Source organism: Furipterus horrens, unplaced genomic scaffold, assembly GCF_987537825.1.
Source record: "Furipterus horrens unplaced genomic scaffold, mFurHor1.1.pri manual_scaffold_3, whole genome shotgun sequence".
NCBI classification, from domain to species: Eukaryota; Metazoa; Chordata; class Mammalia; order Chiroptera; family Furipteridae; genus Furipterus; species Furipterus horrens.
In genome coordinates this window covers 108996693-109019165 of record NW_028327173.1, presented here as the reverse complement: position 1 = coordinate 109019165, position 22473 = coordinate 108996693, and the positions used below count along the sequence as shown (strand labels likewise).

General features: G+C 42.2%; 1 protein-coding gene across 1 annotated transcript in view; it reads left to right on the top strand.

Moving 5' to 3' along the window:
• Positions 1-20441: 20441 nt before the first annotated feature.
• The window catches only part of THSD4 (thrombospondin type 1 domain containing 4), a 116475-nt gene continuing 114443 nt past the window's right edge, over positions 20442-22473 (top strand). The window contains exon 1 of the mRNA XM_090268309.1: positions 20442-20784. Coding sequence (XP_090124435.1) covers positions 20442-20784 — 343 coding nt within the window. The remainder of the gene's footprint in view (positions 20785-22473) is intronic.

Below are 22473 nucleotides of genomic sequence, written 5' to 3'. Positions count from 1 at the left end.
GCCTGTACGCAGATTGTGACATTTAGTCCTCATAACAATTGTATGAGGCAGGAATTGACTGAGGCTCTTTGTTGGGATCAGTAAACCGGAGAAGGCCTCTGTATAATCCCCTGTTCATTCCATTCCTGTCTCTTGAGGTCACAGATAAGAAATCTTCCTTCCATGTGACAAAGCCTCCAATATTTGGAGCCACCTAACATGTCTGTCTTCTTCCTGTTAAACATCCCAGTCCTTTAAACTATTGTTATAATCACCAACTCTTACAAATGCTTTCTGTATCCCAGGCACTATGACAAATGCTTTCCTCCTGTGCCTTAAATTTTTGTAATTTTTCTCTATTTACAGTTGATAAAAGGGGTACAGAGAGGGTAAGTGCCTTGCCTAATGTCACACAACCAGTGAGAGGTCAACATAATTGCAATTCCAGGACAGTGTGGTTCCAAAAACAGACTTTCTAATTAGTATACAATATTGTTGATACTTAATAGTGATTCTATCTCTTTTGACAGTGTAGAATTTCTTAGGTCACCTTTTTAATAGAAGAATGAAAGAGTAAATACTTTGTCATAGAAAGGAGACTCATGGAAGCCACTGTTTTCACAGGAAAACCAAATGTTAGAAAATGTAGAATACTAAGAAGAAACTTCAGAAATATTTTTGATAAGTGTACAGCAGTAAAGTTATTCCAGATAATTTAACTTTGGATCTGGAAACCTAGGGCTCGACTTGCTCAACTTAGTCTGGACAAAGAGATGATCATGTTGAGGAAAAGACCTGTTTTAAGCAAATACATCAAACCAAGTAAAATATTAGGAAGGAAGTGGCACAGGCCGGTGTCCAGAGGTCTGCAGACCCCAGAACGTGGAGCAGTGGTGGACATGTACAGAGCAAGGTTTCCAGTGGCTGGTTGGGAATATTGTCACAAGTCAGAGCCTCTCAGGGATAGATGGGCTTCCTCTCAGACACCGAGGAGATCTGGGTAGACAGGGCTCTTGCCAAGAAGGGAAATGTCTTACAAAGTGAGGCTTGCTGGGCACCTGTGAGGTCTCTGGGAGATGCAGTGACAGTTGGAAGTAACAGCCCAGGTTCTGGGACCAGACTGCCCAGGTTACATTCCAGCTCAACAGCTTGCTAACGTTGGACAATTTTCTCAACTTTGCTGTGCCTCTGTTTTTCCATCTCTAAAATGGAAATAATATTGTTTACCTTTTGTGGAGTTGGGAAGAGTCAACAAGTTAATTTATATGAGACACTTAAAAATGTAAACACTATGCACATGCTAAATCATTTAGTCTCACAGTCTTTACTTTTGCAGACGTGCTCTGTTTTCCAAAGAAAGTGGCATGAGTGATACCAGTACTTAAAACAAGTTTTCCAAGACCAAATATCTTTTCTTAGTATAAATTAGTTTTTAACTAAAACATTAACGTATAATTATTATAAAGGCAATTTCAGGTGTTAGACAATCATACCATTTACAAACTGCTCCCCCTGATATTTCCAGCACCCACCTGGCATCTTCCATAGTTACTACACTGTTATTGACTGAATTCCCTGTGCTGTACTTTACGTCCCCATGACTGTTTTGTAACTACCCATTTGTACTTCTTAATTTCTTCACCTTTTCCCCCCAGTCCCCACAACCCACTCCTCTCTGGCAACCATTAGTCTGTTCTCTGTACCTGTGAGTCTGTTTCTGTTCTGCTGGGTTGTTTGTTTGTTTTGTTCTTTAGATTTCACATAAAAGTGAAATCATATGGTATGTGTCTTTCTCTGATTGGCTTATTTCACTTAGTATAATACCCTCTAGGTCCGTCCTTACTGTCATAATGGTAAGGTTTCATTCTCTTCTATGGCCAAGTAAAATTCCATTGTATATATGCATCACAGATTTTTTATCTACTCATCTATTGATGGGCACTTGAGTTACTTCCATATCTTGGCTATTGTAAATAGCGCTATAATGAACATAGAGGTGCATATATTCTTTCAAATTAGTGTTTCAGGTTTCTTCAGGTATATTCCCAGAAGTTAAATTGCTGACTCATAAGGCAGTTCCATTTATAATTTTTTTAGGTATCTCCATACTGTTTTCCACAGCGGCGGTACCAGTCTGCATTCCCACCAACAGTACACTAAGGTTCCCTTTCTCCACATCCTCGCCAGCACTTGTTGTTTTTGATTTGTTGATGATGGCCATTCTGACAGAAGTGAGATGGAATTTAATTGTGGTTTTAGTTTGCATTTCTCTGATAATTAGTGACATTGAACATTTTTTCATATATCTATTGGCCATCTGTATGTCCTCTTTGGAGAAGTGTCTGTTCAGGTCCTCTGCCCGTTTTTAAACTGGATTGTTTGGGGAGGTTTTTATTTTGATGTTGAGTTGCATGAGTTCTTTATAAATTTTAGATATTAACCCCTTATCTGATATATGATTGAGGTATACCTTCTCCCATTCAGTAGGTTGTTTTTTCGTTTTATTGATGGTTTCCTTTGCTGTGCAAAAACATTTTAGGTTGATGTAGTCCCATTTGTTTATTTTTTCCTCTGTTTTCCCTGCCCAAGGAGATATTTTAGGAAAAGTATTGCTAAGAAAAATGCCTATGTTTTCTACTAGAAGTTTTATGATTTCAAGTCTTACATTTAAGTCTTTAATCCATTTTGAGTTAATTCATGTAAATAGTGTAAGAAAGTGGTCTAGTTTCATCTTTTTTGCATGTATCAATCATTTTTCATGTACCAGTTTATTTATGAATTTTGTTTTTGTTTACAACTCTTGAGGCATACTTGATTAACACAGACAAGAAATTGCAAATTGTCAACAGATAATCTCTTTGATGAAATAAAAATGGGAGCCATTTGTCTGCATAAAAATGAATTGATGTAGCAGTATGTCCAGTGTGTTATAAGCAAGTATGTACTATGGTTTAGTATGATGTGTGATATCTATTAAGTTCTCCATATTTTAAAAATGTTTTAAAGATTATAAAAACATTACAGTAGAACTTTGGAACAGCTTGAAAGCCACTGACCTGTCTCATCTAGCAGACATTTTTTATCAGTTAAACTAGCCCCAGTGACCTGTCCAGGGTCTCGCAGAGCAGCACCCAGGCTGCCACCAGTGCTCAGCATGGCCCCTTACAGCACCTCCATCTCCTCTGAGACCACCTGACCTCTATGGCTTTTTCCTACTCTAAGATTCTGTGAGTCTAGCATTCTATGTTTAGTGGAAATACTTGCTAATAAGCTTGATTTTACTATGATAAGCTTCTTCCTCATCTTATTGGTTGGGCCATTTTGTTCTCTATATTACAAAAATCTGTTATGAGGTGAAATTTCAAAGTTATAATTTCTGAAAAGTAGAGATGTCTTTTGTTTCACATCCATTTCGTGTTTGTTCCTATCCATTTTAATGATGTTTCTATAAAATATAGAACTGTGATCTTCTACAGCAAGGAGGGGTGGTGTTTCTTGCTGACACTCACTGGTAACTGTGAGGTCTAAATTTACAATGAAATCCAAATATACTTTTCATAACCAGCTAGTTTGATTACTTGTGCCACCCTTGTTTGTATTCTGTTCCCTGGCGTTTAGCTTGTATCAAAGAGCTTGGTTCAGTTTGTTGATGATTTTGAGCCACAGCATAGAATAACCCAGCCATCCTAAGCAGCAGATAAATCATTTTGCTAGTTACCATGGCTTTGTGTCAACCATGTCACGATTACCAACTTATTTGAGGCAAGAATTCTCCAGTGTTCAAGTAGACACTTCCAGTAACTTTCCAGTTCATTTCTCATTTCAGTTGATAATGCCTTGGTTAACTCATAGACAGGGCTCATGAACAGTTCAAAATCAATGTTCTACAGTAGTGCCTATAGGTTATAGGTTTATAGCCTTCTTCTGCTCAAAATCTCTAGAAATTACTTTATCTTAAAGATAGCAGGATGTTTTCCTATCATTATTTAAAAACGTAAGTTGAACAAATAAAATTATTCAGTGATTTCTTTGCAGCCCTCAAACATATATAGAATATAGTCTCAAGGAGGGTAACCTTCAGATGCCTCAGGATTGCTAGGATGACTCAATAATCCCAAAGGAAAAATAGTCTTGGTGAAATTCTGGTGCATAAGCTCATGGTGCTCTAATTTACGGTTTCCTTTCTGGTAGTCAAAGAACATCCTGGAGCCTGGAGGCAGAGTGAGCCCTAGGAAATAGAGAATGTCCAAAGGATTTCAAGTCCCAGACCCTTGGGCCAGCACTAGAGAAAAAGCCTCCATCAAGTCCTTTGTTACCCAGGAAAAATCGGCAGGGAGAGTTTTTGGTGCCAGTGCTCAGGCAGCAGGAGGGAGACAACAGGAAAGAGACCACAATGCTTCTGATTAATTGGAGCTTCCCCGTGAGAATAAAGGGCAAGTCTGAGATGATAATACGACTCCTTTCCCTGAAATATCAGAGAGCAGGCATTCAGAAGCCACCTGGAGCTCTTTCTCTCCAAACACCACTTGCCAACCCCAGGCTATGGCACTTGCTGGGTGGAGGAGGGCCTTGGTGGGACTCCTCCGGCTGCCACGCCCGCCCACTTCCAGAGCTGTCTTCCTTCCTTCCTCCTCCTGCAGCTCGTGCACTCACCGGGAAGACAGGGTGCTGTCTCGGTCACCGTGCTCCCCTTGGCTGTCTGAGCTTTTGAACTAGATAGATATGGATTCACATCTTGATGCTTAGGTATGTGACCTTGGGCTTGCAAGGTACTTAACCTCCCGCCTTCCTCCTCTATTAACACGGCAGTAGGTTCTCAGCAACTACCAGTTTCCTTCCTTTCTATTGCTTTTCCTGGTGCTCATTTCATGAGTATCCTTGTAGGCCTCTCTGAATGATGAGAGCAAGCCTTTCTAATGGGTCCCAGAGAGTCTATCCACAGTCAGAATTGAATCTGTGACTTCATTTGACTTTGGCTCTGGCTCTCTTTTAACTAGGGCCTATTTTATTCTGCCAGAGAGTCGCTTTTCTTTTTACTTCCATATTTGCTGTCGTTCCACATTCTTTAAAGTATACGCACGCTGTTCTCTAGCTAAATAACATTCCAAGGCAGCTATTGTTTAAGCTAGGAATGAGTATTATTTGTTTGTTTCTTTGAATTTGCCCCATATATTATCTTTAACTTGACTTTAAATAAAACATAATATGTATTGAGTTCTTTCCATGTATCAGATGCTTTTTAAAAACTTTATCTCCCTTCTTCATCACAAAACCAACCCAATACATTAGAATACAGAAGTAATCAGTAATTATTAATAATTAGTAACAATTGGTAATTATTAATACTTGTATTAATAATTAGTATATACTGTCACTTTTACCCTGGCTGGTTTGGCTCAGTGGATTGAGCGTCGGCCTGCAAGTGTCGCTGGTTCGATCTTCCAGTCAGGGCACATCAGAGAAGGAAAACTCTGACTCCAAAAAACCTCCGCTGCCTTGCAGCATACCTCTTCAGGGGAAAGGCTAAGGGAGTAAACCCCGACAGAAAATCCAGAGCCGGAGTCCCTAAGGCGGTTTGACGTTGTAGTCAACACCGGCAACTCCTGCGGCGCACCTGAAGCCAAGCTGTATTGACTCCGTCTTTCCCTTGGACCCTTCAGCTGCGAAGAGAGGGGCGGTCTGCTGCATGGGCAACAGCAGACCCTCCATATCACCCTGTCCAGGCTCTGTAGCTTCAGCTTCACTGGAGAGGACACTCCAGCGTCATCGCAAGATGTCGATTTAACACGGGAGGAGACAGATACCGTGTCACTCCCGAGTTGGACTGCACAGCCATTCTCGGCGGTGCAGATAGACTCTTAAGAAGCTACACCATCGTCTCTCGAGACGGACGGCTGCCGACGACTGTCACTTTATACAAAATTTTTTTTGCTGTCAAAGCATAAGGAGTCTGGGTCATTTTCCAAATTCCTATGTTTATTCAGTTACCCACACCTGGGATAAAGCTTATTCTTGAGTGCTATGGTCCTAGGCACTCCTGTTCTCTCCACCTAGAATCAGGGACCCAAATACAGGCATAATGCTTAAGAGGAAATAATCAGCTTGTTTAAGTGACAGTTGACATCAGGAAGCTCTTTGAGCCAGAGGAATGACATGATGACAGCAGTATCTTGGGAAGATAAATTTCACCACCACATGCAGGATAGATTACCTGAAACCACAGCATTAGCCTTTCTTATGCTCACACACCTGGGCAGGGCAGGGGGGTAGCATTTAAAAACTCATAAGTAGGATCTGTTTAAAGAAGGAAATGGTGAAAATTAAGAATTTCAAGATTCCCCCAAAGAAAGTAAAAGATCCGTGTTTATTCAACTGGTTTGCATGTCCTGAATGCTTCAGCACACAAGCACAAATGATGAATGCAGCCACTTGGAAGCCATGTGTGGGTATCACGTCTCCTTTGCCCTACCTTTTGGCCAAAAGTTGCAAGAGAAGGGAAGTTCTCTGCAAACATGAGAATGGTTCATCTGGCTGCCACCTGAATTATTGTTATGGAACACATTGAGCTTGACAGATTACCCTGTTCTTAGCCATCCTTCAAAAGAAACATGAAGAAGCCTTCGTGTTTAAATATTTCAGCCAAATGTCTTCCTTTTGAGCATGCATGGAACACAAGGTCTTTACTTCTTAATGAAATAAATATTCATATTGGATATGTATTGGATGCATCTATGGTTAGAAGAGAGAGTAAGAGGACTTATCCTTATTTGATTTCTTTGTCATTCTCACCCCAAACAGCAAGCTCTTGGATTGGGTGCATAATGCTATCTTCCATGGAACATGATGTTTTTCCTTGAGCCATAAAAATTTCCAGCTTGGTAAACAAAGGTTTCCATTCCCAGGAAGACAAATGAAAAAAAAGTTACTATTTCAGTGAATAACTTAGGACCTAGGAATTTGTTATGAAAGGAAGGGTGGCATGACTGATGTCCTTTCACTTGGGTAAATGAGCACTGCATGATGGGAGAGAGACAACATAGGACTTTGGAGGGAACAGGAGAATAAAGACAAGCTGTAGGAGATGCTGGAACAATTCCGTTAATCCTCGTGGGAGAGAATGCCTCAGACTGCAAGTAGAGCCCCTGTGGAAGGGTCTTGGGAGAGCCAGAGAGCAGAAACACTAAGAGGAAATTGTCCTTATTTGATGTCTTGATCATTCTGGCCCTTGCTATATATGGCCCTTGGTCAGTCATCTTCAAGACCCTGTTTTAACAAGTAAAGAAGAATTTCCACTGGACTAAGGGATTAGGCAACTAGCAGAGGAGAAAGAGCCTGGACTTTGAAGCCAAGGACCCGTCATTCAAACCCACCATCACTACTGCTGTGTGACCTTTGACATATTACTTGCTTTCTCTGAGTTCCATTAAAGCAGGGATGGTCAAGATAATCAACCAGGTTGACATATGTAAGGTGCCTAGCACGTGATGTGTATTCTACCCATGATGGCCATCGCATGTATGCGTGTGACTGCCTACTGCCTGCATACCTGGGAGCTGCGGCAACTTTTCACCTATAGTTCCCATGTAAGACTACGCCACGTGCCCGAGTTATAAGCTCCATCTGGCAATCTCCCTTGCTGTTTCCAAAATGAACATTACCCCTTTACAACTTTTGAGGCTTTCCATGGCTGGTCTCCAAGACAAGCTAGGAAAGGTTAACGAAAGAGGAATTTAACTTTTTTAAAAAAAGAGAGAGGTAACAAAGTTATAAGAAAATCTCTGGAAATCTTGATTACCGTTGTCCCAAACTGTTACTGAAATGCAGATAGATCACGGCACTTTGCCTGTTACAGCCCTGACTTCAAACACCACTTGAGAATCCTGTGTAAATAGAAGTGGGCTTTCAGTGGACTGTGCAAACAGAGTAGAGAAATGTATGTGCTGGTGTGAGAACAGGGATTCTCAGGGCCATGCCGGGACAGATCATTGAAGGGTGCAGGCATGGCCCCAAGGAGGAGAAGCAGACGAGTGTTTCCAGCCCTCCTCCAGGCTGGTGCTGAACCAGATGCCTCCATCTGCTTGTTCGCCTGTAATCCTCACATGAGATTTGAGAGTTAGATTTTAATGCCATCGTTTTATAGGCAAGGAAACGTAAGGCTCAGAAAAACGTTGTCACCTGCAGGTGTAGAGTACATCGGGGAGCTCTGACGTGAACCTCATGTGCTTAGAAGAAAAGGCTTTTAGAGATGTGGCAACACAGAAGTTTTGGCAGGTTATGAAAATGAAAAGGGGTTCAAGGAATCTAAACCAGGAATTCTACAGGCAGGAACATTGGTGAAGACTTGGGAGGGATGGAGAAAGAGAGAGGTTTAAATCACAGCAAGGAAACTTCAGATTCCAGGTCAGTTCTTAACACTCATGGCTTTTACTGACCCTCCACCACGTCCTAGTTTCTTTCCTCCTCCCCTTTTTTGACCATTTCTTGCCTCTCACTCCCGTCCCTTCTCTATCCACCCCTGGAAGCAAAGCCCGACTCTTCTTATAGCCATCCATGTCTCGGGTTAGCTGTTATCTCCTGTTGCCTTGGTTTCCACTGACCCCTGGGGTCTCAGGGCTCCGCCCCACCCCAAGCAGTTTATCCAAGCATTTTCACAAAAATAGTATGCTCCCTAAAGGAGTTGCTACTCTAGCTGGTAGATAAAACCTTTTTCACGTGGTTACAGGGACATAATAAGAAGAAAGAAAAGAAGATAGACCATTCTGAGAAATGAAAACAGCAGAAACTTGCAAGGAAATAGTAAAACCCTCTTCAAAAGGAGCAGGAGGGCATTGTAGTGTCATGAAAAGGAGTCTCTAGCAGGAAGTCCTCTCCCTGCCACCTTGGAGAAGTCACTTCTCCTCCCAAACTTGGTTTGTCACCCTCGAGGCAAGGGGCCAGTGTTCCCAGAGCCCTCCCTGATGGCCAGTACTGAGAGCCTTGGGGGACTGCAAATATGCATCTTACTGCCACCCTGCCCCCATTAAAAATCGCACAGAGGAAAGCTTTCTGGAGGCACTGTTGCTTGTCGGTTTGTGAGCTAAAGGGCCATAATATTGTATTTCCTTGTTTTGACTGAACGGGAGAGTTGGTTATCATTTGGGGGTTGGTGTGCACTTGAGAAAAGAAGGTCCACGTAGTAAACAAAAAGTGACCTGAAAGTTCAAATAATCCCAGATTACACAGGAATCACTGAGAATGCTGCCTAAATGCAGATTTGAATTCACTACACCTGGACTGGGGCCCAAGATTGCAAAATAAGCTTTCTTCAGCCTGCACCTGTGCCACGGCCCACACTCTGAGTGACAGGGGGCTAGTGAAGATCAAATAATGCTCATTATTTTTGATTCAAAAAGAAAAATATAGCAAAGAAGTATAAAATACACTTTGGAAAGATTTCCTACCAAATGCTAAACTAAAAATGTTTATGGTTCTAGAAGAAAGTTCTAATGAAAGGGAGGGAGAGAATTAATATGGCTAAATTCGATTAATGAATTATTGATTATCAAGGTCCACACTCAGACCCTCACTCTAAGATGACTCCATTAAAGGCCTGCCTTCCAGTAAAGTGTCCGCCTAAAACAGGCAAAGTTACTTACTGTTCACCGAGGTCCCCAGACCCCAGAGCCTTCCTTACTTCACCTTCAGTAGACCAGCCTTCAGTCCACTCATCCCTTCCTTCAGCCTAACGTCGTGTGCCTTGCCCTCCATTCTAATTCCTTCTCTCTCATCCAGCCCCATCCCTCTGTGCTCATCTTTATGCGGGTGCCTGTGTGTATTAACCTCTGGTCTCTTCCATCTGCAACCCACTGCCTGCATCTGCCTAGCATCTCAGTAATCCATGGCCCCACTCAGGAGTCTCAGGGTTCAAGACCACATGCTTTGGCAGCCAGCCTTTTCCCTCATCATCTCCTCCCACCCACCAGCCAGTCTTCTCAGCAGTCCCCGAGGATCACCCAGTGACATCTAAAAGGCCATGTAACCCCCAAAGTCTAATTCATTTACACAGATTTTTAAGCATTCTCTTGAACATGCTGAAAATAAAGGCTCGAGTATTCCTCTCGCATTTTTAACTGCTCCACAAAAACATTCTGAGAAATGAAAATTGTACCTTAACAATATAGCAGAACTTTCACATAAGAGTATAATAAATATGCAGTTACCTAAATTACCAGCTTCACCCTTCCTGTGTTTCTCAACTATCATTCCTTTAAAGGTTTAACCACTGTTTCTTATTCCTAAACTAACTGCTTAGGTGACTACTCTTTTAGGAAGGTTTATAAGTGCCATCTTGTGGAGGAAAATGCAAACAGCCACATTAGGTGATAGGCTGCATGTCAAGGAAATGACAAGGACACGTGCATGAGTCTCCATCATTGCTTCCAGCAGCTGGATTCACCCACAGTCCTCTGAGAGCCTTCTGGTTGTGACCTACACCCGTGGATGACAGTTGTCTGCACCCAGGAGGCCGTGTAAATTGGGCCAGTGTGCAAGCAGCCTCCACCCTGGAGCAGAGTTCATCCACCCAAGCCTTTTTTGTTGATATGATGGCTTCCAGAACTTGCCAGTGTAGACAGCACCTCTGTGGTCCTCTCTCCAGGAAACTTCCTATTCCTTACCTCTTAGCTGCTCAAACCCACAGCCTCTAAAAGACTTGTTTCATATGGTGCTGGCCCCTCCTGGGCCTTCATAGTTATAATACAATCTGACCAGATATTTTAAACAACATAAAATTCACCACACAGCCTTACACTTTAAAAGTAAAGAGAAAGTCCACAGGTTCCTACTATTCTACATGGATACCTTACTTTCCTAATAGAGCAGTTGTAGTTGTAATTCATTCCACGCCCCAACCCCCATTTCAGGTGATTCGAGAGGAAGATCATGAAAGTGAAGGACTGGAATTTTGGAGTTTAGAATACCCCTCTCTCCAGGGAAAGACCACTTCAGTATGTGCGTGGTCAGGGCTGGGAGTAATTCCCTCACAGCGTATGAAATGTTTCCCTCTCAGATTTGTAAACATTGCTGTAGTTGATTCTCCTCAATTTCCTCCTATAAGCGCGCCAACATTTTCCTCCCATTGAGTCACTTGGTAAGGTGCTCTTCTCTAATGAAATAAGATGAGGTACTGAAAAGCGACAACCATAGCTTGATTAAAACCAGATCACTGGTTTCACAATTGCCATCATTAAGGAAGCCAAAATACCTTTTATCTCATGCACCATTTCTTCTCTTCAAATGAATGGCATTGTCAGTTTGTTTCCCACTGAGTCCTGTTTCCAATTTGACTTTGCTGACAGAAAGCAGATTCCGCTGATGAGATACGAAGGGAGCCTTCGCATCAGGGCTCCACCTCTTTTTCCAGAAACAATTTAGCCAGAAGGGACCTCAGAGAAGATCCAGTGCAAGGAGCAAATGGATCCTATAACTTTGATCTCTTGACTCCTTGACCAGCTGTTCTTTCATTCAAAAAAACACTGTTTAAGCACTTTCTATATGCCAGGCAATCTGCTCTTTTCAGTAGGTAATGCTGCTCATACTGGTTAAACCAAAAGGCGAGGTGAAAGAACTCCAGAAGGCCGATAGTTAGTTTGAAGCCAGTGAGGAAGTAAAACCAGATAATTAAGTATTATTAGTTCATTAGCTTCTCCAACACCTACAAAAAAAGAAATGGTTATGCACCTCTATGGAAATGCCATTGTTTCAAAGCTTTTGGGGGTTCTGTCCTGTGCCCCACGGTGTACCATGAGCTTTAGAATAAACTAGAGCAGTGATTATCAGCAAGGGATGATTTTGTTCTCACTGGCAACACTTAACAATGTCTGGTGAAATTTTTATTTGTCATACTGAGGGTGATCCTGCAATGCACAAGAGAGCCCCCACAACCAAGAACTGTCTGGCCCAAAATGTCACTAGGGACAAGGTTGAGAAACCTGGGCCGTGAGGAAGAGAGACACTGGGTTTCAAACCCTGCCAGCTGCTCTTCAGTCAGAACATTTCTGCTTTTCTCATCTGATATATTTGAGTTCTGTGTTTCTACATGAAGTTTTTGTGAAAGGTGTGTGGTCTTTCTGCTTTAGAAAACAACTGAAGCCCTGGCCCGGTGGCTCAGTTGGTTTGAGCATCGTCCTGTACACCAAAAGGTTGCTGGTTCGATTCCCTGTCAGGGTGAGTATAGAAGGCAGCCAATTGATGTTTCTCTTTCAAATCGATGTTTCCCTCTCTCCCTTCCTCGTCTAAAAATCAGTAAGTATATCCTTCAGTGAGGAATAAATAAATAACAACTGAAGACCACTGTGGTAGAAGTTGACAACTCCTTGCCTTCTGTTTTGTGTTGAGACACATTGGGACAAATCAAGGGGGTGTCTGTGATTCAGTATGAGGGCAAGCAGGGGCAAATTTGGAAGCTTTGGCTTGAGCCTCAGTCTTGGCTGTCCAGGGCTCTGCATGTTCCCTCTCAACATTCCCTGCCATGGTGAGTGATGGGATTGTGTCTGCTGGTCAATTTAGACCAGAGCTGGTATTCTATTACTGTAAAGGCTAGATCGTAAATATTTTAGGCTTTGTGGGCCATACTATCACAGTCGCAACTACTGAACCTTGTGTTACGACACAAAAGCAGTCCTAGACAATAAATAAACAGACAGGCATGTTTGTGTTCCAATAAATCTTTATTTACAAAAACAGGTAGTGGGCCTGACCCCTAATCTAGGCCCTAAGTCAGAACCTGGTCTGTTTCACCTTCAGTCTCCCCAGCCCACACCATGTTGGCGCATAGTAGGGCTGCCTCAGCATCTGTCCTGCCAGCACAAGTACAAGATTTTAATGAGAATAACAACTGGAAAAAGACCCACCCAGTTTTTCCCAGAGAATCTCTATATATTGTTTAACTGTTTCCCTATGTAGGAAATTTAAGATGTTTCCAATTTCTTTATTAGTAATAATACTGTGAGGAGCTTTTTTATACAGAAATTGTTGGCCTCATTTCTTATAATTTCCTTAGATAAATTCCTGGAAGAAGAATTACTGGGTCAAACAGTATATATTACTAAATTGCTTTCCAGGAAGGTGGATTGATCTACATTCTGAACATTAATAAGAGGGAGATATTTATCATATACAAAGGATTTCTTTCAACAGAATGTCATGAATAAAGGTTTTGGCATCCATATGTATGTCCACGAATTAGCTCACTGTAAATTTGAGGTTAGCTACTAATCATTTTAATAATAACATTCTCCCTCGTACGTTGTGACAGCATGATTATTAAGGCACGTTGTTTTGCCTGTTGGTGTCATCTAGCCAGCCAGTTGAGGCCGATTCATTGAGCACACACAGCAACATCTGCTTCCCGTTAGAGGATCAGAAGCTCCACTCTGCACGCCTGGCACTGACCTACCCGCCGTGATACACAGAGGCCTCCTCCCTGTGAAATTCACCACCAAACATGTCATCCAGATTGTTCATTCCCTCAGGAAATTTCATTTAGGTTAATTTTGGCACACAATTGGGGGCAATTCTTGAACATTTTCTCCTGTGATGGCTTGCAACGTGTAAAATTTTCCTACAACATGTTGCAAAAATCACTGGAAGAATACCAAGGATACCTGATAGTTGTCCAGTTGCCTTTGGAACAGCAAGAAACATCACTTTGGAACTGCAGGACGTGGTGAGATAAATAAATAAATACATACATGCATGCATACATACATATATACATACATAAGGGTAAATCAGGGAGCAAATGTGCATTCTGTCTTTTTCACTAGGTGCTGTTGCAACAGTAAGAGTGAAGGGCTGTGCAGGGTGTCTGACCTCTATGGTGAACCTTGGCATTTGCTTAGCTCTTCAGACTTTTCTACATTTCTCTCAGTGAAGAAGAGATTATCTGTGACTAAAAAATAATAGAAAGTATTATAGACATATGGTCCAAGTAGTTATATGATGATGGGATTTTCTTAAAAGTAGATAGATTCCAGATGAAACCAATATATGAGGATAAGAATAAAAATAACAACAGCGTTTTCTGAGAAGCCACTCTATTAATAGTGCTCTGCTGGGTGTCTTCCATGTTTATCACATCTGGTTCTCCCTGCAGTTCTCTGAGGTTGATGCTGTATCACCCCCCCACCACAGATGAAGAAACTGAGGCTTAGAAAGCCCAGTGAATGTGACCAAAGGTGCAGAGCTGGCACATGACCCAGGTCCAGCAGAGGCTAGTCCCACCTTAAGCTCCCACTGTTGGCATGTTGGTGGTACCTCTGGGAGAGTTTGGAGACATGGGCCAGCACTGTTAAACATCCCCAGCAGAAACCAATTGACCGGTATCCTGAGATACAAACCAGAATTCAGGCTAGATTCATTTCTGGGCACTATCCCCTTAAAGACCTGGGCGTGGTGGAAATGTTTCCGGCTCCAACCCCACAGAGAAGTGACCCACCAGCATCACACAGCCAGTGAGGGACTGAGCCAAGGCTACACGCCAGGTTTTCTGAGTCCCAGTCCAACGTCCTTTCTTTCGTGCCAACTGCTTTTCCCGCTAACTGATGTCTGCTCCACTTATCGATTACATGGCTGTGTTCTGGAGAATACCAGCTGCTTTAAAGTAACATAGTACAGGAATCTAGACATGTGATAAAATTTTATAGAACTGCACACCAAGAAAAACTGGTAAAATCAAAGTATCAAAGTAAGGTTTACCCTTGAACTAATGTATCTTACTCATGGCAATGGTATGTGTGTGGGGCGGGGAGGGGTTAACAACATGCTGTGCTTATGTGAGGTGTTATCATTGCAGAAGGCTGGGTAAAGGGTCACTGAAACACTTCTATTTTTGTAACTTCTTGTGAGTCTTAACTATTTCAAAATTTAAAATTTATAACAATAAAAATTAATATAATAAGGTGAGTTAAAAATATTTAGTCACCTATTGTGTGTGGAGTATAGGGTTAAAATAGCATATCGGGGGAGAGATACATACATGGCTGGTGCTTCATGATATTGAAAGAAGAGGACACCAGTCACTTGTGGGCCAGCCTCTTACTGAGACTATGGTAACGGTGCTTGAATTTCTTCCTCTGCACTTAAGCCACCACCACCGTCTACACCTTCAACACAGCTAGAACCCTCAGCATGGCCTCTGCTCCTTGGAGCGGAGAGGGCGGGGTTGCATGATAGTTAAAAGCATGGGATTATGGTTAAAATCTCAGCTACAGCTCTTGTTGACAAGCATGGCCTTGGGCCAATTACCCAACTTCTTTCCTACAATTTTTAGAAACATCGCAGATTGTTTTTAAGATTAAGTGAGAAAAATATAAGTCCAGAGGACTGTAGATGTGAATATGATGATGCTGAGGAGGATTCAAACTCCTTCCCCAACCACCACATAGGCCCGTCCATTTTGCTTCCCAAGCATCTCTCAAATCCTCTTCACTCCATCACCATTCCCCTAGTTTAGGCTGGGATAGTGCAGCACCCTCTAGACTTCATGTACCCCATTGTTAATTAACAACTTCCTAAAATAGAGTTGATCCTGGCCCACATGACACACAAGATGCAGGCCTTCTCTTGCCTAATAAATCCATGTATGTGTCTCATCACCCCAGTTAGATGCAAATTCCCGAAGGCAGAATCTGAGTCTGATTCAGCCTGGGATTTCCTATCCCACCTGCCTGGTGTAGTCACTCAACCACATCAGTGATGAAAATGCATGTGTAGATCCTCCCTGGCTGGTCCTTCTTTTCACTCCAGTCCTGGCCCATAGGTCACTTCTTTAACCATGCCATGCTGAGACACTCAACCCAAATTTTTCCTCTTTATATCTTCTGATCCTCACAAGAGAGCCCTATTCTGGAGAAGGGACAGTTGTCAGGTATGAAATTGCCTAAAAATAAAGACCTTCAATGTACGTTGTCTGCCCAGTTCTCGTTGTTGCACTGCCGCTCCTACTTTGTGAAGTGCATCGGAGGCATTAGGCAACTCCATGGAAACCCGTCACTCAGAGTGAGTAACCACTACAGCACTGAAAGGATGCTCTAGGACCCCTTGTCACCCCCAAGGAAGGTTCCCACCCTCTTTGTTCTGATTTGTCTCTTGAGAAGTGAACACTGCACATCCAGAGTCCAGAGCCTGGCCCTAAGGAGACAGGAGGTCACCCCTTTAGTACCTGGCATTGCTTGTGTGGCCATACACTTCACTGAAGCCAACGACCGGGCTACTGAGCATCTTCCAGGGAGTACTGCGCCCTCCCTCTCCGTGTGGAGATTCATCCAGAGTGGCTGTGTTGTGCAGGAAGTCTGGTGGGAGGGTGGGCATCCATCATGCTGTGCAGAGCATTTTAATACAATGTCCGCTTCACAAGGTAAGATGACATTGTATCTGTGTATGTGGTCATCTGAAACAATCCATGGCAGTGTAATTTCCTTGTGATCATCCCATTCTAACTGGGCTGAGGGCTGACAGTTGATGCAATGTGCCATCCTCGGCAGCTCCCATTCACTCTTGAAATATCCCTACCCTGTTTACAAGAGAGAAACTCACAAAACAGCCTGTTCTCCTCACTCAAGGACGCACCCATGCTACAGCCCAAGTTATTAACTAAAAATGAATCTGAGCATCGCCCTCCCCTTCTTTAGACATCCTGTGGCTGCAGATCCCATCGGGCTTCACCCTGGCTAAGAAGATTCTTGACAAATTCAGCTGAACGCTGCAGCTTCGTTTCATCCCTTCCATCAATAGCATGTTAGTCTATGAACATGCTTTCCTACTTCCTACTGCCTAGGTGTTCATTCTTACCTCCTTGCCTTTGTGTGCATTATTCCCTTTACCTGGAGTGCCCCGTGAGAATGAGCTCAGTGTGGGACCGTCAAGTCTAGGGGTATAAGGAATGGACTGTCGGTGGGGGAAGTGGGAGGATGAGATGTTGCTCAACAGAGAGCAAGGGAGTGCTGACCAGTTTTTCTGTCCCTCTGCCCCATCGGTGACAGTCAGAGGCATCTCCTTAATTCTGTTAGGATCTTGCTTTGGCAACATGAGATCTACTTTCCAAAGTCTCTATTGGTAGTGGCCTTTTTTTCTAAAGAAAAGGAGAACTGAGGAGTTGGGGAAGTTGAAAATCATGCACAGAAAACATCTTTATTTTTCCCTTTTTTTATTCTAATAAGTAGATCTATGTAGCTATGGGTAAAAATTTTTGTAGCTCTAAGTAAAATGTACTGAAAAGTTTAAAATTTAAGACAGGTATAAACTCTAGCACATATTTTTCCAAGTTATTTAGCTTCTCTGACATCTTTTCTCAAGTAAAGGAGGGTAGAATTAGACTTGATAATATTTAAGTTAATTTCTTATACTAGTTTAATGCGAGTCAGTGATTCCAACAAGAATTTTGAAGATTACTTAATATTGTGATTAATAATGTTAATTTTTAACTGGGTTTGATTCTCTATTTGTTGATGTATCTATTCTTATCTTAAGTGAATGTAAGCCAAGATGAACATTTCATGTTCTCTTAAAACCTTTCAGAGTATTTACTGTGTAGTTTTATCAATCTTTTTATTTTTTGAAGTATATTTTATTGATTATGTGGTTGCAGTAGTCCCAATTTTTTTCCCTTTGCTCCCCTCTGCCCAGTACGCCCCTTCCCTCCAGCAATTCCACTCCCTTTAGTTCATGTCCATGGGTCATGCATATAAGTTGTTTGGTTTCATCCTTTCCTATATTATCCTTAACTTCCCCCTGTCTATTTTGTACCAAACAATTATGCTTCTTAGTCCCTGCACCATTTCCCCATTTCTCCCCTTTCGCCCTCCCAGCTGATAAGCCTCCAAATGATCCCCATGCCTATGATTCTGTTCCTATTCTGGTTTGCTTAGTTGGATTTTGTTTTTATTTTTTAGATTCAATTGTTCATAGTTGTAAGTTTGTTGTCATTTTAATGTTCATAATTTTTATCTTCTTTTTCTTAAGTAAGTCCCTTTGACATTTCATAGAATAATGGCTTGGTGATGATGAACTCTTTTAGCTTCACCTTGTCTGAGAAGCACTTTATCTGCCCTTCCATTCTAAATGATAGCTTTTCTGGATAGAGTAATCTTGGCTGTAAGTTCTTCCTTTTCATCACCTTGAATACTTCTTGCCAGCCCCTTCTTGCCGGAAAAGTTTCATTTGAGAAATTAGCTGATAGTCTTATAGGCGCCCCTTTGTAGGTAACTCTCTGCTTTTCTCTTCCTGCTTTTAAGATTCTCTCTTTATCTTGAACCTTTGGTATTTTAATTATGATGTGTCTTGGTGTGGTCCTCTTTGGGTCTAGCTTGTTTGGGACTCTCTGTGCTTCCTGGACTTGTATGTATATTTCCTTAGCCAAATTTGGGGAGTGTTTCTCCCTCTTCTTCTGGCACCCCAATGGTTCAGATGTTGGTACATTTAAAGTTGTCCCAGAGGTTCCTAAGCCTCTGCTGATTTTCAATTCTTGTTTCCTCCTTCTGTACTCGTTGATTATTTCTTCCTTATGTTCCAAATCATTCATTTGAACCCAAGTTTCCTTTCCTTCACAACTTGGTTTAGTGTGGATTTTCCTTAGTTTCATTTAGCATAGCCTTCACTTCTTCCCTTATGTGTTTGCCATACTTAAGTATATCTGTCAATCCTGTGAGCATCTTTATCACCAGTGTTTTGAACTCTACATCTGTTAGGTTGGCTACCTCCTCATCTGTGAGGTTGCCTATCCCCTTGTTGCTTAGTTCTCCCACTGGAACCTTGATTTGTTTCCTCTTTGGGGCCATACTTCTCTGTCTCCTCATCTTGATAGACTTCTGTGTTTGTTTGTCTCTGTGTCTTAGGTAGAGCTGTCGCCAAGAAAATAACTTTTAAAAATTTCTGCTAAAATATACATGGGGCAGGGACAAGAACTATTTGAGCAAACATGACATTTTGAAAGGCTAACTGGTTGTGGATGAACTTATTAAGGGGATGCTCTCTAATTGTCAGAAATAATGTTTTCCAGAGAAGGTATTTATGAAGAGACACGAGTTGTTATTGATGGACTAATGTGCACTTAAGAATGTGGAAGTAATAATGCAGACCATGGTGCCTGCAGAAAGGTGTCAATCAAATGTGAAGTTGGAGGGAAAGGAATGAACACCTGCCTCAATTCTCTATGTACAATTTGACCCGTAGGACCCACGTGCACAGACCCAGGGTTATTTAACAAAATCAGAAGTGGTCTTTGAATGGTTTTCTGACCACTTTGCCCCCTGAAATGAGGTCTGATTATTAGAATTCAAAAACCAATACTAGCCTGTATTCAGCAAAGATATGTCTCAAGTTTTAAAATTTCATTCTGATTTCAAGTACTGTTTTCTATTCTCATTCCTCAGTGAAATGATTCTATCATCTAGTATTTTATTGTCCACACAACACTCCACCCATGCCACCTCCTGAGGAGGTGTGACTGAATTCTTTGCTCAGACCATGGTCTATATTTGGGTTCAGGAGCATTAGTTCCAGGAGTGGAAAAGAATTCCATGAAGACCATTCTTAACCCATGAACATGGACAACAGGGTCGGGATGGACCATGGGAGAAGGGGTGGGCTGGGTGGGGGGTAGCAATGAGGGAAAAAGTGGGACAATTGTAACAGAAAAACAATAAAAAAATAAAAATATTTTAAAAAGACCATTCTATTCTGATCCAAGGTTTAATTTTTTTATGCAGAATGAAATTGCCCCAATAGGGGAGGGAGGAGATAAAACAAAATGATATTGGAATGGGAAATGAGAGATTATTTGGGGGAGAATATATAGGGAAGTCAGTGTTCCTTTAAACACCAATGAGACCACCTGTATGATCTTTGTATGCCCCTTATTTAGAGGTGTATCATCCAGTTTGCTGATGTTTCTGGCCCCTCTTCCCTGCACTCGCTGCCCTGGGAAAGTGCTTCAGGGTAGCCAAGCAGAAGTCCTGGTGCTCAGCTCATCAGAGCCACAGTGACCAGGGGGGACCCAGATCTCAACCAATTTGATTTAATTTCCTAAGAAACTGGGCCTGAGAACACGACTTGTGGGGGTACTTTGCTAAGTGTTTGTATCATCAAGTCATTTACAACAGAAGACTTGGGGACAAACCCTAGCTTTAGATGTGGCATTTATCATGATCCCAACAAACTTCCTTGTATAAAAATCCCAGCACAGCCCACCCTCTCCTCTGTCAGAGTCTAACAAGGGGATGGATTTGTGGGACAACTTCACTGTCCAACCTGAGTGATAAGTGTTCGTATCCCCACACTCTCCCTATCCCATTTTCCTACATTATTTTTCTCCTGGTCATTTACCACCTCCAAATGTACTATTTTGTTTATTTGTCTGTGTCCCCATCTGGCCCCTAGAATGCACATTTCACACACACCCAGAGCAAGTGCTTTGTGAAGGGAGCATGAAGGGAGTAAAGGGGGCATGGACTCGCTCATCTGTAGGAACTGAATGGGGCAAGAGGAGGGTCAGCCCTCTCGCTCCTCCCCTGGCTGCCCCTGACAGATGCTACAAGAGTCTTCTCTTTTCCACCTCTTTGCAGAGCATCGGCTGTGACGACTACCTAGGCTCGGACAAAGTAGTGGACAAGTGTGGGGTGTGTGGAGGCGATAACACAGGCTGTCAGGTTGTGTCGGGCGTGTTCAAGCACGCGCTCACAAGCCTGGGCTACCACCGCGTGGTTGAGATTCCCCAAGGAGCCACCAAAATCAACATCACCGAGATGCACAAGAGCAACAACTACTTGGGTAAGCTTGGTCTTTTTCCAGAGGAAACCATCTGTCACTCCAGTGCCTTATTCCCTCCAGGATGGTGACATGGGCATAGGAGTGCTCAGAGGTCCTCGGACACATAGAAGGTTGCCGGGAACACCACAGCACCACCTTCCCCTTGGAATGAGCTGCTGGGGTGGAGAAAGTTTAAAAAGTCCTCATTGCAAGTGATGTTTAATATTTACACAAGTAAACCATCCTTCCTCCTTTCCAAGAGAAATATGGTTATGAATTCAATAACAGGCTAAATTGTCTCTGTGAGACAGGGGAGGGTCTTTGAAAAGATGAAATCTGTCAGTCTTTCTTCTGGGGAATGTGATGTGGCTAAGGGCAATTGATGATCCTATCTGGACCTTCACTCCCTGGGGGTCTAAAGCAAAAACCAAGTTTTTCTTCTTTCTGCCTCATCTGCCTGGCGCAATAGTGTGTGTGTCTTCTGAACAACTGCAGAGCTGCTCAGCAACCATTTTGGGCAATATCACCAATAATGAGAGGCCATCTTAACCTACTTTCCTGCAAAAGAAAATCTTGGTTGATTTCTAAGTTTCTGGCTGATTGTGTTTTATGCAAAACAATTGAGGTCTTACAGATGAATTTTTACCAGTTTCTAATTCAAGTGAGCATGTACAAATCAGTTAACAAAATACTATAAGGAAAGAAATTTCTTAAAGTCATTTAATGAACAATATTCATTTTAATTTTGAATTATTTATTTAACAGGAATTGAAATAGCACAGATTGGTGCCAGGCACCAAACACTCTCAACAGCCCTAGGGAATAGGACCTGTCCCATCGCTATATTATAGATAAGGAAACAGGCACAGGCAAGTTCTTCTGGAATAACATCAGCCATGCCATGGTCAATGGCTGCAGCAGTTGAGAGATTACGTGTATTCATTTTGCAAATTTCAAGTATCAGGATCACCTGAGAACTCCAGGTTCTGCAGCAAGTCCTTCTCTGCCCAGTCAAATGCAACCAGAGTTAGCCTCACTTGGTTTTAATGGTGGGAAGAGAAAGGGATGGCAGCTAGAACTGAGACAAACCCAATCAATGTGGAAAGCTGCCTCGTTGGCTCTGACAAACCCAGGAGCCATCAATGAGGCAATAAGTGTAGGTTCCCAGTGAATGGCTTTTGTGTTATTTTTAGTTGCAAAAAATAGTCTGTTTCCTTCTTTCTTTTGTACTATGAGATCACATCTCCATAAACATCCTGTCTCCTAGAATGGGAAGTGTTCTTCAGGGGATTATTTGAAATGTGATTGTGTTTAAATGCACCAGCAAACAATGCAACTTTTTTTAAGCTTTGTGTTATTTTAGTAAGTTTTCCATGGCTTGAATTTAGTCCTATTCAATAAGTGGTTTTTAAAGTTGTGCCCTCTGAACATAAAATTCATGTCCTGGGTGAATATCCACTGGATGTCTGAATAGAAACTGCTCAGCGTTTCCATCTAGTGTAGAAAATAAGAATCCTGATCTTTTAAGTTTTCCTGAAAAGCAATAGGATACCAGATATTCAGGACCCAGCAGAGCCCCTGGCATTTATTAGCAATTGACAAATATTCATTCGCTTTCATTTTGTCTCAGAGAGCTTGTCAGTAGTCAAAGCTTTATATCAAAAAATTCCATCTGGAAGTACCCAGAGTCAGTGGGAGAGTGATTCAGAA